The 18353-nt window shown below is 48.5% G+C and overlaps 1 protein-coding gene across 1 annotated transcript in view; it reads left to right on the forward strand.

Moving 5' to 3' along the window:
- Positions 1-18353, forward strand: part of LOC144720598 (pituitary homeobox 2-like) — a 66660-nt gene that overhangs the window by 14596 nt on the left and 33711 nt on the right. Inside the window, exon 2 of the mRNA XM_078597454.1 lies at positions 770-1038. Within this exon, the coding sequence (XP_078453580.1) occupies positions 981-1038 (58 nt within the window). The 5' untranslated portion in view covers positions 770-980. The remainder of the gene's footprint in view (positions 1-769; positions 1039-18353) is intronic.

The raw sequence follows: 18353 nt of genomic DNA on the forward strand, positions 1-18353 counted from the left end.
TGGGAATTAATAGTCGCAGACAGAAAATCTGTCCGTATGTTTGTACATACGGAGGAGGACACAACTGCAGGACCCGGAAAGGAAATCCACGCGACCACCGCGGGCAGAGAGAGAACTTTCAATCTCCAAATAAAGAACAGCCATTTTAATACCGACCATTAATCTCTCCTGATGGTGATGATGACAACGATTGTAAATTCGTTTGGCTAATAAAGAGCAACTCTTAGAACCAGTTCTAAGTGATTCGGCCATCCAATGGGGGGGGGGGGGGTCCCTCCACATTTACAAACATGTGTTTTGGAGTAGTTGCCTGCTATACATTTCCACGTGATGAGCCCACTTCGTTGAGCGATCATTTGTTGATAGCCAGGTCGCTTGTGAAAAATAAGCAGCGTAGCTCAGTGGGCCTTAGTTGGTAAAAATAAAAAGTTGAGTTTAATTGCTTTGCCCAAGAGTTGTTGAACTTGCAGACGCTCGCCTTTACATCAAGATTTGTCGCGGTGCTACATTCTCTGCTCGGTGTTGTCTGTATGTACCGTACCGTATGTCCAACTTCTTTCGCACCGTACGTGGCCATCCGTGGTAATTGGAGGTGCGGCTTTTTGTTGTTGTTCGCACAAAGGAGAGAGCGAGAGAGCGAGAGAAAGAGGTCTTTATTCTCCACTTGTGCGTTAGGTATTCGCATGATGACAATGACGACGACGACGTCGAGGATGATGATGATGATGATAATGATGAGCGCCACTTCTCTGTGCATCTGCAACTCTAGTGCTCGTCCGAAGAGCAGCAGGAGCAGCAGCAGCAGCAGCAGCAACAGCAGCAGCAGCAGCAGCAACAGCAGCAGCAGCAACAGCAGCAGCAGCAACAGCAGCAGCAGCAACAGCAGCAGCAGCAGCAACAGCAGCAGCAGCAGCAGGAGCAGCAGCAGCAGCAGGAGCAGCAGGAGGAGGAAATAGTCGAGAAGAGGAAGGCGCAGGCAGATGCACGCGGGGATGGAGCCAGACGGCATGACGCAACTATCGTCCTGCTCTGAGTCCGGTAGGTCTATCCGCAGTCCCAATACCACTACCCGAACCCAAACATACCCACAACCCTGTCGCGAAACATACCCCGAACCCTACCGTCTAACTCATACACATAACCCTAACCCCTCAGCCCATCCCTAACCTTATCCTTAACTCTATAACTAAACCCTATCATTTACCCTATACCTAACCCTATCCTGATCCCAACCCGTATCCCTGTCCTTAACCCTGTCCTCATCCATAACCATAACTCCTAAGCTCATCTGTCGATAACCCTACTCCAACCCTACCCCTAACCCTATCGTCACCCTTACCCCTAGCCCACGAACCACAACCCCATTCTTATCAATAACCCTATCCCCCAACTCTATCCCTAATATAATAATATGGGTTTACCCCTTTTTTAAAAACCTATTGCTGTCCTTACTCATAAACCCGGTTCCGTGGTGCCAGCACAAGTGCCGTCCACTGGATCTCAGCTTCAGACTCAGGACCAATTCGCTACAAACCAATATCTCTCCCACCCCCCCTCTCAATATTGCAAGAGGCGCCAATGCACTGCGTGGGTGAATACAAGAGACGGTGGTGGTCCTTGATGAATGACGTCGCGTAATGCAGGTTTGCCGACCCCTGGGGCTCACGTCAAAACACGTGCACGACCCACGTGTGTGTAGATGCGTGTGTATGACGAATGCGTTGTGTGCGAGTTCTTTATTTTCGTTCACAATTATCTACCAGTACTCTGTGGATGTGCGCACATGTGCGAACACGTTTGTTCGTATACGCAGGTGCATGTGTTTGGCTATCGCTACGCTTGTATGTACATATATAGTTACGTATCTATCGGCGTACATATACGAACATGCGTGTACACGACGATGAACGCTACTGGTACGAGTGTGTACCCGTTTCTATGCATGTATATATTGACCTACGTTTTCTGTACGTTACTTATCGACACGCCCATACGTGTTGTGTACCTGTAAGTATATACGTGCACGAGCCTACGTGTTTCATCACGCTGTGTATACATCAATGTCAGGACGTGTTACTATATATATGCAGTTGTCCGCATCAACTATATCAACATAATAATCATCATATTCATCATCATCATCATCATCGTGAGTCATGGTCCATCCACTGCTGAATGAAGGCTCCCCACTCCGTCGTCATCACTCACGATCCACCCGTACGTCTAGGCACCTATAGCTGACATTAGCTACAGCCAGAGCAGTCGCAAGGGTACGGCGAGTAGGGGCGATCGCCCCGGGCCCCGGGCTTTTGGGGGGGGGGGGCACGCGGTGCGTGATTTGCCCCGGGCCTCGCACCCCCGCTGCCTATAGACGGCCCTGTCTGCGGCGAGGGTAAAACAACGAGCAATCAGCCCCTCGGCAGATATGCACGCGTTCTCTGTTTGGTGGAATATTCGTCTGAAATGCTTGTGCACAAATAGCTTTTGCTCGAACTAGTACATTTAAACGCGATCTTGAATTCATCGCTCCATCTCCTCGTTTCACGTTCACATATTTAATGATGTATGTTTTTTTTTTAAATCTCTCTCTCTGCGGTGTGTGCACAAAAGTAACGGTATACTCTTTAAATATATAAATATATACACATGATCTCACGCAAACATATTTGTTGACACTTCAAAATGAATCGTCCGATGTAGATGATGATAATAATTGTATGTAAAAATGTAAAGGAAGATACGCTTAGAAATGTTTGTAAACACATGTTTACGTGTAAACATTAAACCATATATACATTTGGCCTTTTTAACAACAACTCCCCAGGGGGGTCGCTCAATCCGTCTAGTTTTTTTTCATGGGTCTAGTATGCAGAGGTGTGGACTCGAGTCATGTGACTTGGACTTGAGTCAGACTCGAGTCATGAATTTGATGACTTGCGACTCGACTTGGACTTGCATAACAATGACTTTGTCCCACCTATGAGATGTGGACTCGAGTCATGTGACTTGGACTCGAGTCAGACTCGAGTCATGAATTTGATGACTTGCGACTCGACTTGGACTTGCATAACAATGACTTTGTCCCACCTCTGCTAGTATGTGAGTGATAGATGCTGTGTATAATGCATGCTTACACGTGTTAAATACACAAAGACAAAGATCCACCGCGTGGCAATTGTTTGAAAGGAGCGCCTATGAAGGCCGGCACCGCGCGTGGGCATGCGTGTCGCCAGGACTATGCCCGGTCGCCTTTGTTACACACCAGACCGGCTACTCGTTTAAGGCTGAGTCGACCTAGGAGAGACCCAGCACCTGTTCAGATATTCGTCACTGATGTTGGCAGCGAGCGGAAATCGAACTCGGCTCGCTGGTTTGTGCGTACGCGCACATACGCGCACGCTGCACGCGAGGACACACATATACGCACTATTAAGGTAACATATACCTAGGCACATTCACATACATGGAGTCATTTTCAGAACATCGGGGACAAGGGCTGTTTATTCGCGAGCTCCTATCGTCATCCGCACACCGACACGACCACAGAGACACTGTGTTTCTGTGGAATTCACTTCCATCGAATATTCAATTTGCTCAGTCCCTTGGTTAATTTAAATCCCGCCTTAAGGAATTTCTTTTCTTAAAGGTCTTTTCTCCCGATTAATTTGATTGTGTTTTAGGAGTGTGGAGAGGGTGGTGATGTATTTGTACCTGTGGTTAAATCATGAGCCTGCGTGTTTATGTTCAGTTTTAGAACTGCGTGAGTTAGTTACTCGCTTGCTTTTAGCTCTGTGCAGCGCCTTACGACCTCCGTGTGTAACGCGCTTCATGCGTGTAAATTATAATTATATGTATTATACAATTAGTACGGATCCCAGTAAGATACATTAATTACGCATTCGCCACCAATACGCTCGCGCACACACAACATATACACGTGTTCCTAGGTTTTTTCGGTAAAGTCACGTAGGTAAAACATTAAAATTAATGAAAGTAAAATAAAACAAAACAAAAAAATAAAATTCACGACGTTTCGGAGGCAACACAAGTCTCCGTTATCAGGTGGGACCGTCACAGCCGAATTAGCTGCATCAAGTGCTTTGTTTTATTTTACTTTCATTAATTTTAATGTTTTACCTACGTGACTTTACCGAAAAAACCTAGGAATATGAATCATTGCAGTCACTAAAGCTTCAAATCTAGAATATACACGTGTCTCTGGCCGTCCAACATATTACAAATCTCACACGCGACTCCAAAAACCCCAATCCATCTGCTAATGTGCGTCACATTATGGTGCGAACGCATTCATTACGGCCCGTTGTGGAGAGTTGTGCGTAAAAGAATAATATAAATATTATGCAGGCGGAATTCCGTTCTGTTCTCCACGTGTTCATAAAAGTTACGTTGTATAGTCCCATCGGACGTATTGGCTTTGCAGACCAATATTTTTTTTTTATCAAGCGGCAGTTACAGAGTGGGTAATATAGACTATTTAGGCCACTTTAGAGGCAGTCCCTGGCAGGAAATTACAGAGGAGTGGACAGTCCATTGTGTATTTACAGACCCCGGTGGGAACAAAACTTTGTAGACTCGCGCGTAATTCGAATATTTTACGATTTATTGAACTTTTGGGCAACCACGTCAGTCATTGGCTGCGTGCGTTCTTGCGCGTGGGATACATTGTCGTAAGTTCATATGTGTGTGTGTGTATATATACAAGCCGTATTCTCTGGGTAATAGCATGCTCCGGTAAGTAAGACGTACCTGTTAACGTGTGTGCCCGGTCTCTATCAAGGTTTTACTAATCTGGTCACACAAACAAGCACACACAGTGTGATCTACACACCTACCCAATTATAAGACGCACTGCTCAACTTTCTCTTTAACATGCATTGGAGAGAGGGGGGGGGGGGGAGATAATGTGCGTCTTATAATCCAGATAATACGGCAGAAGTAATATAAACACATACGTTTCATTTTGTATAGCAATATTAATCACTTAATGAACGCGTGATAACGATTAATGTTACGTGCACAGTTATGCGCACACCTGGTTTACATATATATAAACCATATTGGTTATTTGAACGCATAGCAGGCTTTCGCGACCAATATTATCCATCACAAAGGTTTTTTTTTGGGGGGGGGTGGGGGGTTATATCTCGTAAATATAACTGTGTCGTTAACTCACCACCACCCGACACAGCCAGGCACCGCCAACGGCGCTAATCGGCCGTGCGATGAGGACAGCAATTTAAACCCGCACGCACAAACACAAAAACAACAAGATCGAAAAGAGAATGAGTTTTGAAGAAAGAAAAGTCTAATTCCGGACCGCGTGGCGTTTTAAAGGCACAACTTTAAATGAATATAGACAACACGTTCTACTTAATTAAATAGACTTATTAATATTTTTTTTTCTCCTACAGCATCAGAGTGCAGCGCCACATTAAATACGCACTACAATGACAATAGTTTATAGCGATTTGAAGAATGTTTTATTTTGGGGGTTGGGGGGGGGCAGAGCTTTGTGACGTCATATTCGAGGGGGGGGGGGTCTGACTTTTTGTGACGCTATGTGACGATGAGGGGGGGGGGTCAAAAATCGTCCAAAATTGCGTGACGTCATTTATGGACGGCCCCTAAGGCAACAACGACAACAACAACAGACAGAGTGAGTTAAATGAAAGCGTGTAATGAAATGAAAAATGAGAAACTCTCCAGTAGTGGTGCGATCGCGGTCACCCAGAACGCTTGACCGCCTGAATGTGAATTTGTAGTCGATGCGCTCGCATCTGCATCAGCCGCCGAGCTCAGTGATAATAATAATAATAGTGGAGGAAGAAGACGAAGCTGTTGGTCTCGGCCGTTCAGCGTTTCGGCACATTCAACGCGACATCTGCTGGTCGTGCTGCGTCAAGCGCGCGCATCCTCACGTAATTCATCTTCTTCTTGGTTCTTTCGGTAAAGTCACGTAAGATAGATAAAAGATTAAACAAATTAAAAATTATATTTCGATTTAAAACTTTCGTGACTGCAGGGATTCGTCTTCTTGGTTCTTTCGGTAAAGTCACGTAGAAGGGAAATAATAAAATAATAAAAATTAAACAGAATAAAATCATTCTCACGACGTTTCGGCCACAACGCAAGCAGCCGTCCTCAGGTGAAGAACAGGTCTGTCGGAAAGGCGGACGGTGAAGAACAGGTCCTGTTCTTCACCTGAGGACGGCTGCTTGCGTTGTGGCCGAAACGTCGTGAGAATTATTTTATTATGTTTTATTTTTTTCTTATTTTCTTATTTCCCTTCTACGTGACTTTACCGAAAGAACCAAGAAGAGGAATCCCTGCAGTCACGAAAGCATTAAATCGAAATTCTTTTTTTTCCCCGTCCGAAGAAGATGTTGCCGGCTTTGATGGACGGAGAGTCATTTTGTGAAAGTCAATTAGAAAAAAACAATATTCGCGTGCTGTGATGTTTATACATCTGCCACAAGCTGTATACCGTTCGATTAGACGGCGATTTCGCCGTGCGCGCGTGTGTGTGTGTGTACCGCACGTGTACAAACAGCGGAGCGGTAGTGTAGCGATCCGTGGAGCATCAGTCTACGGAACCTCGCAAACCTGGCGACCCGAGATCGATTCCCGCTCACGGCCAACATAAGTGACGAACATCTGGACCGGTCCTGGGCCTCCCTTAGGTCGACTGAACCTCAAATGAGTACCAGGTGCGGTGTGTAAACATCGCCACTAGGGAGACAAAGACGGCCGGGCGTGCTGCTGGCCACTCACCCCCTCGTGTGCCGTGCCGGCTTTCATAGGTTGCTCGCTAACAGCACTTGCCCCAACAGTCTGTTAAGGCTACACGGGGGAGCTGTGTATTTGTTTGTACAGACAGCCGTGCCGTGCACACGCGAGCGTTGGGCACGATGCATCAAGCAGAGTGCCATCACTTACTCTGTGTAGAGAGGACAACGTGAGTGGCTTCCCGACTACTGCTAACTAAGATAGAGGCGCAGCCCTGAAAGAGCTTGCTCTCGCCGCCACTTGTTGGCGGAAAGGCCCTGCACTCGTGGGATCTCGCGTGACCCGCCTCTCGAGAGTGTGTTTGGTCTACTCTTCCACCACGCTGGCCAGGTGGGAGTACCCACGCTTTACCCCACCGTACAGCTGGGTTGACAGGGGCTGGGGGCTGTGTGGTTCAGAAACTTGCCCACATTGTGTCACCTGCCGAGCTGGTTAAATCGAAGAGGTCGACCTCTGGATCACAGGTCCAGGGTGATAACCACGGCAGCAGCATCCCTAGATAACCTCCACAAATTAATTACCAAATCTTCTGGTACTATTGCATTCTTGCAATATGGGTAGGGAGGTTTCTCTCCCATTGTTATAGCCAAGGGGCTGGTATTGAGTACACCTCTCTCGCTCCCAATGAGTGGTTGGTGTTCTCCGGGCACTCGGCTTTCTTCCATGCGCGAAAGCCAAACGCCCATCGGTGGACTTAACCAAACGTCCCCAACGTTCAGCGGAAGCCACCTGAAACAGGAATGTTGCCGCTGGTATCCTGTGCGATCGTTCGACATTGCTATTGTTAATTATGGCGACGTCGCAAACATCGCTGCACAGTGTGATGTCGCGCGAGTGTTTCAATCGGCGTGGAATCTGTGTTGATATCGAGAACTACAGCACGTTTCTTTGGTTCTTTTCGGTTAAGTCACGTCTAAAAATAAAATAATAAATTAAAATATTTTAATTTATTATTTTATTTTTAGACGTGACTTAACCGAAAAGAACCAAAGAATAATTCCTGCAGTCACGAAAGCTCCTAAATTAAGATTGAACTACAGCACGCACACACCCATATAGCCCAGACATAGCGGTCAGTCAATATCATCGTCATCATCACCGCGGCGTGGGAGTTATTTGACCATACTTCACCACGTTGGTCAGTGCGGGTTGGTGAAGGCGGGGGGAGGGGTGGGAAGGGGGTGGGGGGGTGAATAATCACGACCGGTTCCAATTTCCCTCTCCGTTAATTTTAGCCGTGACCGGGAATTGAACTGAGGTTTCAGAGGTTCACAAGGCTAGTGCGCGAACCGCTGTGCCGCGATTATATCCTCCAACATCATCATCATCACCACCACCATTCAGTGGTGGCTCTCGCCTAAACGACATCGTACGAGTGATCGCAGTTCAAGAACCCCCAAATATTTCACAAGCGAATGCCACGCGCGGGCCCACCGCCCACGGTTTATGGAGGCGTAATAACAGATAAATTATGAAATGCTATCCTGTGTGGTTCCTGTGTAAGATTATATACATATCGTGTTTACCTCGTAAACAAGGCATGCAGTCCACCAACGGCAATCGGCTACTTGAATGAGACGTTATTTTTATGATCTGAAGAGAGAGGGATGTAAGAGCGCGGCGACTTGCACGCTCATGCAGCCACGCCAAGCGAACCCTGACTCCAACCTTAAGCCACGTGGACGAAGAGGGCGCACTGCACCACGTGACGGGACACGGCGCTGCGGGTGACGATAGTCTCGCCAGGTGGAATCAAATATAATTGTCGGTTGGCGAGGTACCTTGGTTGATGAGCACGGTTGGATACGTACGGTGCGAAAGAAGTTCAACATACGTACACACAAGCTCCACGTACGCACATTGAGTTTGTGTCGCCAGGTGGTGAGAACCCGACAGACGAGGATGGAGTCTCACTTGCAACAGGGACATTGGGCCATCGCCTGACAGTTTACTGCTGCTGCCGCTGCTGATGATGATGATGCATATAATCCAAATTGAGTAACGTGCGGTTTTAACTTTGTAATTTTCCAATTTTCCAAATGGAGACCCTGACGCCATTCACACAGTAGCAGACTCTTTGCCACTGTGAGGCATACGGACGGGTACTCTACGATTATTATTGTTGTTGTAATAACCAGGGCGGCCGTTGCTTTCTAACCGTGAAAACTAAACCAAACCTTTTTTATTTTACCGGGTAGGGCCTACTCAGGGAAATAGCTCTTTTTTTTCAGAAGCGACCTGGCCACAAGTGATAGGTCAACACCGTGGCTTATCACGTGGGCATTTATATCGGCCAAATACTCTGATCGCATTTTGATTCTAAACGTGGAGGATAAAAAAACTGGAGGGCCTGGAAAAAATGCACGAAGAAACACAGAACACGCAAACTCCAAATATACAGCAGGCGTCAGGGTCGGGATCGAATCCACGACCTCATGCGTACCACGCGAGGTTGTTAACATCGCCTAGCCACTGTGATGATGATGATGATGATGAGAGAGAAGAAAACTCCAAATATACGTCAGGCGTCAGGGTCGGGATCGAACCCACGACCTCCTGCGTACCAGCGAGGTTGTTAACATCGCCTAGCCACCGTGATGATGATGATGATGAGAGAGAAGACAACTCCAAATATACAGCAGGCGTCAGGGTGAGAATCGAACCCACGAACCTCATGCGTACAAGGCGAGGTAGTTAACATCTCCTGAACCTGAACAAAGCGGCCGACGGGCTACGAATGGGTCGGGCGACTGCCCAAGAGTGCACGGGAACATCACGGCAGAGAGAAACGCGCGTGTCTTTTAGCGCCATTCGAACACCAATGGCAGCTCACCCACCAAGCTCACAGTGCACCGTGCAGACCAACGAACTCCACGAGGAAGGAGAATCACTCGGTTTACCGATAATGGAGAGTGTCTGTTTGTTAGAGTTCATCACGATCCGTGAATGTACTCCCCATTTCAAATACAAATCAACTCGTTACACGCTGCACGTACCCGATGATTGTTGAACACGTTCGCACGTGGCGCGCTAAGCAATCGACGCTGTCTGCGTTAATAGAGAGGCGATTTTTGTTTAAATGTTCGTCAAACCGAACAATCTCTAAAACGTAGCGTTTTGGGAGATCCGAATTCGGAAATTCTATAATTGTGATGTCACTATAATTATAGCATAGACTCAAGTATCTGGCAAATCCTACTTTTCAGTCCGTTTAGAGCGCGATTATTATCGACATCACTCACTCACTAAATTTTCAACTATACGTGTAAAATATATATAATGTTAATACTACGTGTGAACGTATACATATATGTTTCAGAAAATAAATAACAAGCGTACATTGAAATTAATCCACGATAGTAAAGCGAGTGGTTTGAACGGTGGCGCAATGGTTAGCGCACTTTGCTCTGACGTGGGTGAAAGAAAAAAAACCTCAGTTCGATTCCCGGCCAACGGTTAACATCAGTGGCGAGCGATATCTGAATTAGTGCCGGGAAACCTTCCCCTGACTTCACAACACCCCAAGGGCTATAGAGTACCATTTATTGTAATAAATCTAACATTGCGTTGGTTACACGTTTTATGTTTATATTAATTTAAGGCGTAGCTATGCCTATCGATAATATATAGACAGTTATATGCGGTCCTTGTTAATATTCAACACCACACCAGCCACTGTAAGCGCATGTTTACACTTAATAAAATAAACCTATATAGTGTAAGATCAAGTTGATGTGGATTTATAGGACATTAACTTGCAAATTAAAGTACAGTACCTCAGCTTAAATTGTATGTACATTGTAAATATGAACGATGTTGATTCAAAGTGCGATGTGTATGTATATATATTCATAGATGTTACAAGTGAGCTGTGTATATGGGCTGTATATATATCCTGTATGGAGCTAGGGGGGAGCGGTGGTGCAGTGGTTACCGCACATTTCACATCGGTGGCGAGTGATATCCGAACGGGGTCCTGGGCATCCCGATCATACTTCACCACGCTAACCAGCGTGGTGAAGTATGGTCAAACAAAGCTCCCCACACACGGCCCCACAGCATCCAGTGGGCCGATACGGCGTGTCGAGAAGTCCTTAATCCAGCAGTGCATTAACAAAGGGCTGCAACTTAACATTATTACAATGCACGCGTTAAGGGTCTTGAGCTGAGCATAACGCGCGCAAATAATTGGCGGCGAGTGCGGATAATTGGTGAGCATTTTTGGTGCCGCGATCATTCCACGCGCATCTCGCATCTCTCGCTTTCTTATTGGCGGCGTCAAATCGAACATTGCTGTTGTATACGAACCCTTCCTGCCCTACGCCCGCACCTCCGCTTAGCACCGTCGGCTACGTGCGGTGTGCAAGAAGTTCAACATGCACACGTGCGTGCAAGCCAGCAAGGCGCTCATCCAGCAGCCGATAGGTTTATTGTTGCCGTTGTTGTTGTTAAACGGGCATTTATATGTCCACGCTAACGAAACCGATGCTTTACAAATGAAAGACGATAATGCGTGCGAACCGTCACTATCGCAATCACAAGCTGTACGGAGAGTGCCTTTGTTTGCCGTGTGTTCCGAGCTGTTAATATTTTTTAGAGATTCGTAACGTTGAATAATTACAGCTTTAGCGGGGCATAATTTTACTCAAGACGAATAGGAAGACATTAACGGGCGCTCGCAATTCAATGCACACATACGCTGTGTATAAAATAACTCGTACGCATCTAGGAATGAGCCTTATATTACCCGCCGCCTTTTACGCATTTGTATGGAGTGCGCCGTATCATCTCCACCACCATCACCAGCCATGGTCAGTCCACTGCTGGATGAAGGCCTGACGAAGCTCCCGTCATCTCTCACGATCCGTTGCGCGAATTACTGAACACTCTATATCCACCACGTGCAGCAGCGCGTCTCGCTGCGACTGACACCGTTGTAGAGCAAACGATACTTTAGATCTGGTGACATTAAAATGGGAGAATGAAATAAAAATTGATGAAAAAAACAATAAAATCACGACGTTTCGGAGGCAACACATGCTTCCGTCTTCAGGTGAAACTGTCACAGCAAAATATCTGTATCACAGCAAAATATCTGTATCAAGTGATACAGATATTTGTATCAAGTGATACAGATATAGTTGTACAGCAAACGATACTTTAGATCTGGTGACATTAAAATGGGAGAATGAAATAAAAATTGATGAAAAAAAACAATAAAATCACGACGTTTCGGAGGCAACACATGCTTCCGTCTTCAGGTGAAACTGTCACAGCAAAATATCTGTATCACAGCAAAATATCTGTATCAAGTGATACAGATATTTGTATCAAGTGATACAGATATAGTTGTACAGCAAACGATACTTTAGATCTGGTGACATTAAAATGGGAGAATGAAATAAAAATTGATGAAAAAAAACAATAAAATCACGACGTTTCGGAGGCAACACAAGCTTCCGTCTTCAGGTGAAACTGTCACAGCAAAATATCTGTATCACAGCAAAATATCTGTATCAAGTGATACAGATATTTGTATCAAGTGATACAGATATTTTGCTGTGACAGTTTCACCTGAAGACGGAAGCTTGTGTTGCCTCCGAAACGTCGTGATTTTTTTTTTAATTAATTTTGATTTCATTTTTTACCTACGTGACTTTACCGAAAGAACTAAGAGTATGAATCCTTGCAGTCACGAAAGCTTCAAATCTAGAATTCAAATCGGAGTGGATGCTGTTGGCATCCACCAATTAACCAGAGCGCGTTCACAGGAGCAGGTAGGAGTTGTGATCATCATCAGCATCACGCTATTATTATTTATTACAGTCGGTGCTCGATTATCCTAGTAGCAAAAGTAGCTGCTACATATGGTGCTACGGGCCCCGCACATTCAAGGGCCCGCGCTAAATGCGTTCAAGCTATCAATTCCGGTTCAGTGATTCTGCACTTGCTCTATTACTATAGTACGATACTGCCTTCAACTTTTATGAACGACTGGGTGTTTACGGTTAGCGATTTGTCGTAGTATCTGGCTGTATAGCAAATGAAAAATGCAATTACTTTACTATGCAAGTAATACAAACTTATTTTAAGATTTGTGTTTATTTATTTATTTAGGGCCCTTTATAACTTATGCTGCAGCTTAATCCGGCACTGATTACAGCATATTGGTTTTATAAAGTTTTGCTGGCTGGATGGCGCGCGGGCAAAGAGCGTGGTGTGGTGACGTCACCGCGCACACCTGCGTAACGACGTCAACCCGCATTCCCGCAGCGTTGAGCCGGGTTCGTGCGTGCTGACGTCATCACGCCTCTCTCCCCCACCCCTCCCCCGCTCACTATCCACCCTCCACCCGGGCCGTGTATCCCACGCAAAGGCGCGTCGGGCCTCTTCGAGTAGAACTGAAAGGAAGAAAATCCACCAATCCCATTGTAAAATCCTGCAGCAGCAACAACAACAACAAAAATGAAGATAACAATCTTGAGAAACAAGTTTGATGGTTTCCTGTTGAAATTAATGGGCATTCCTGGGTAAGTAGAGAGGGCATAAATGCGTGTTATTAACACGCGGTGGGCGCTGTATGATGCAAGTCACTTGTGACAGCAGCGAATTGGGTTACCCCGGTCACGGTCCATTATGCATGGATGTTGAATTTATTTCGCACCGTACGTAGCCAACCGCGCGAACAAACTAAACGCAGAGAAAGCAGTTCCAAAGAAACGAGTCTGTCAATCGAGACGACGATTTAAACAGCGCCGCAGCTCACAGCGTGCTTCCGAAATACCGGAAGGAAGAGCGTTCCAGACGGCCGCAGAAGCGCATCCGAATGCGCCGCGCGATGTCACGTGACCGCCTTTGCCCAGAAGCCTCCGCTCGCTGCAAGGATGATCGCAGTTCGCGTGAACTCAGAACCCCAACTCGCCCTTCTCGCAAAGCCGCTAGCTCGGCCGAGAGACGGGGGGGGGGGGGGGGTAAAGCAGAGGTCGCAAACGGGATTTGATTCCTTACCCGTACCCGTACCCGGTCGCACCAGGGTCGCAAATGGGTACCCGTTCCCTACCCGTACCCGTACCCTACCCGAAATGAGTGACAAACGGCTACTCACCAGTGACTCACGGCCTACCCGTACCCGGCCGCACCAGGGTCGCAAACGGCTCCGGGTACGGGTAGCCGGGTATCGGGTAGGGTACGGGTATCGGGTACCCGGTTGCGACCTCTGGGGTATAGTTCAGGCCGACGCTGACGGCGCATCCGCCTTGCTGCTGCTGCAGTCGAAACGTTAAAACGCGCCGCGAGTGGCGGCTCTCGAAGCTTGCAGTCGTGAGCATTCGCGTTCCCAGCGTCCCTCTCTCTCTCTCTGTACGTGTGTTCAGTGTGTTCTAGTTGTTGTTGCTGTAGGTGCGTGCGACGCGCGTGCGATATGAGAAGCGCACGCGTCTGGTACCGCCGACTTCATCGACCGCTCCTCATTTCAAACGCAGTCGCCCTTAATTGCCAATTAATGAGCAATATCCGTTTGTAAATTTACTCCCGGGGGCGGTGGAGCGGTGGCGCGGGAGAGGTTAGCGCGTCGCCACTGCGCTACGAGCCAGAGCTCGATTCCCTGGCTACGATTGACATCGATGACGAGCGATGTCCCAACCGGTCCTGACTCGCTCCCCCCCCCACCCCACAATCGCAGCTGGGTGGCCTTGGGGTGGACGACGAACAATGAGCCCGCGTCCTCCTCGCGTTCCCACCACAAATTCGAAGAGCAACAAGATTATCTCCTTCGTTTGTCGGTCTTTCCGCAATCGAGCACGGGAACGTTGAGTTTACACGAACCGGCAGGCCGCGACCGTCTCCTGCGGAGGGCACATTTACAGCAGCAGTTGATTCGGATTGAACAAAACAAATATATAAACTAACGCAGCGTCGCTTTCGACAAACGGGTGTCTCATCAGCGAAGTCAAAATTGGTCGTTACCAAGCTGCTCAACGTGATGATTTGTAATCCACGCAGCTGTCCACCCGGTCACGATGAGATGTGCTCAACAACTATCGGGCGCGTGCAGCGTGTAACGGACTCAAATTGTATTTTACAAACGAGGTTTGGTTAATTGGCCAATTCGGAGAGATGCGTCGCGGCGGATCGCGATGGATTGAGTCTGGAACCCCTCGAGTTATGGTTCCATCTCACGGTGGCGAGATGTGAACTCCCTCGCCCCGTATACAGGAGGACGTGGGTTCAATCCTAACCCTGACGCCTGCTGTATATTTGGAGTTTGGATGTTCTCCCCGTGGTCGCGTGGATTTTTCTCCGGTTTTCCCCTCCACATTTAGAAACACTGCGTTTCGAGTATTTGGCTGCTATACATTTCTACGCGATAAGCCACTACGTTGAGCTATCATTTGTGGCCAGGTCACTTCTGAAAATTAGCTACATAGCTCAGTGGGCTTTACCTGGTAAAATAAAAAAAATAGTTAGTGCGTTAAGAGTTAAGTTGAGAGCGACAGTGATTCATACAGCCACCGCGCTATCTACACGAACCATTCCGTTTAAGCCACTGGCGTTTTTTATTGAACCAGACGCCGTTATAACTGCTGTTCGTTTTGATCTCTTTTTGGCAGCCCAGTGAAGACACTTGGGCTAATTGGAAAATGGTATCGTCGGTTGGCTAATGGTATAGTCGATTAGCTTATGGTATAGTCGATTGGCTAATGGTATACAGTTCGTAAGCAACATTGCGACGATGAATTTTCCGTGTAGTTTATGACACCTGGAAATATATATACAATATGGGCCTCACTCCAGACTAATATATGTATGTTGAACTTATTTCGCACCGTACGTAATAACAACACGGGGACCTCACCGTCTGTGTTATTACCGACTCTGGTAAATTCCCCGAATTAACTTAATAACGACCTGTGGCTGGAATTGAACGCCCCCGCTCCTCAACTTTTGCTCTGCTTTGGTCGCCCAGTCAATCGGGGGCATGCTTTGCGCAATTACTCTGAAGGCTATTTTTGAGTGCGTAAGACATCGTGGGTACCCGTGGACATGCAAGACACCAGGGATGCCACATAGACAATGGTGGTGATGCTGCTGATGATGATGCTGATGAGAGCGGCTTACATTGTGTAATGTCCTTTATCTTAGCAGATACAGATGAGCGTGCCTTTTTAATACGTTACTCATGCACGATCTTGCTCTGTGTTCTGTGGCTTGCTTATGTCCTGTAACACAAATACAGGTACGCAGACAAACATCCCCCGTACAGTCTTGGCAGACTGTTGGGGCAAGTGCTGTTAGCGAGCACCTGCGAAGGCCGGCACGGCACACGACGGGGTGGGTGGCCAGCACACCGCCCGTCCGGCCGCCTTTGTCTCCCCAGTGGCGATGTTTACACCCCGCCACCGGGTACTCATTTGAGGCTGAGCCGACCTAGCAGAGGCCCAGCACGGGTTCAGACAACCGTCGCTGTTCATTGCGTAGCGCGTCACGTGGGACGCGTTTATACAATCATCAGGCGCGTGCGGCGTGCAAGGACTTAATGAGTGTGTGAATAGTGGAGATTGGGGGAGGAGGGTCGCGAGACGTGGAGTTTGGGTCTGTAGTCAACGTAGAGGGGGTGGGGGGGGAGGTGACGGGTCTGTCGGTCTACTGCCCGACGTTTGTGCGGCCCCCGTGGTTACCGCTGCGGTGGCCGCAGCGAATTGACCCTGGGCAGGGGTGGAGGTGGTGGTGGTCTCAGGGTCCCTCTAGCAGGAGGAGAGGGAAGCGCGCAGCGGTGACCCCACGGGGCACCCCCACGGCGCGACACGGCCTTGAGCGACGTTCATGGCTTACTCGCTCGTGCGCTCTTGTCGTCAACGCAGAGGACGAGGAGGAGAAGCAGCAGAAGAGGGCAGCGGAAGACGGAGCAAACAAAAAATGCACAAAGACAAAGATCGAGCCGTGGATAGAGTCACGCGCGCGTTTGTGGGCAAGCGCTGGGGGGTTGCAATGCGCCGCGCGCGTGCGCGTTGAACTTATTTCGGAACGCAATGAGCAAATCCTCACGAAATGAACATCAACACGACGCCCGGCCGTCTCTGTCTCCACGTTGCCATTGTTTATAGAACCGCACCAGGGTGCCCGTCTTTAGGCTGAGTCGACCTAGCGGAGGCCCCAGGACCGGTTCAAATATCCGCGTATGATATTGGCCGTGAGTGGGAATCGAAACGCGCGTAGTCGGGATCGTTGCGCGTCGCGCGAACCACTCACGCCACACACACACAAAGGCAAAGGATCCCTCCGTATAGCCTTTAACAGACTGTTGGGGCAAGTGCTGTTAGCGAGCACATATATGAATGACAGCACGGCGCACCAGGGGGTGGGTGGCCAACACCACGTCCAGCCGCCTTTGTCTCCCCAGTGGCGATGTTCACACACCGCACCGGGTACTCATTTGAGGCCGAGTCGACCTAGGGGAGGCCCAGCACCGGTTCAGATAATCGCCACCGGTGTTGGCCGTGAGCGGGAATCGAACTGGGTGTGTGTGTGTGGAGGGGGCTAACCGATACCCTACGGACACACACGCATAGAGACAGACAGACACACACTCAGACACCAATCGAACCAGCGACGGCAGTGGATTTATTTACGAAGCAATTCTCGGTAGCGTTCACATATCGCCCGACATTCTACAATCCCCCCTTTCCTCGATCACAATGCAACGTACACGTGAGTCGCGTGTCCGTGTGTTTGAATCGGTACTTGCCGATGTTGCCCATGCCCCAGAACGTAATCCAAGGTTGCAAGGTGCACACAAAAGATCCCCCGTGTAGCCTTGACATACTGTCGGGGCAAGTGCTGTTAGCGAGCACCTATGAAGGCCGGCACGGCACACTAGGGGGTGGGTGGCCAGCACCACGCCCGGCCGCATTTGTCCCACAGCACAACACCACCATCAACACCACCACCACCACCGCCGCTAACCACGTTTGAGACAACGCGACACGAGCAGCTTCTACCGAGTCGGACCGTTCGGGGTGACTTGAAGTGACCCTCGGCAAGAATCATTCGAGTGGACGCGCGTCTCTCGCCGACGATGTCTCTTCCTCGCTGCGTCGCGTGCGCTCGGACGCACGCGATCATCTCGCGTGCTGCCTCTCTGCCTGCCTGTTGTGTACGTCGGATTTCTTTCGCACCGTACGTAGCCAACCGGACCTGCAGCTGTTGTTGCGATACAGCAGTGGTGGTGGCGTGCGAGCACAAACCCCGACAAACAAATAACTCCGCGGCTTTAAAGAGGGAACACCGACCGTGACGTGTAAACAACAGGCGACGTTTCGGCCAATGGACCTTCTAGATTTCTGTCCGGCGTGGCTCCATTACCGGGGAGAGATCGCGTCCGGATGGATGCGCGTTCCACCGCCTCTCGCGGTGCCGATGCGAATGTTGCGTTGTGTCAATGTCGTTCTCGTTACGGCACGGGGAACACATTCTCATTCTGACTGCATGTTAACCTTCGCCAGGTGTCCCTGTTGATGTTGTTGCTACTCCTGTTGTTGTTGTTGTAG

This window comes from Lampetra planeri, chromosome 9, assembly GCF_965212315.1.
Source record: "Lampetra planeri chromosome 9, kcLamPlan1.2.h2, whole genome shotgun sequence".
NCBI lineage: Eukaryota > Metazoa > Chordata > Hyperoartia > Petromyzontiformes > Petromyzontidae > Lampetra > Lampetra planeri.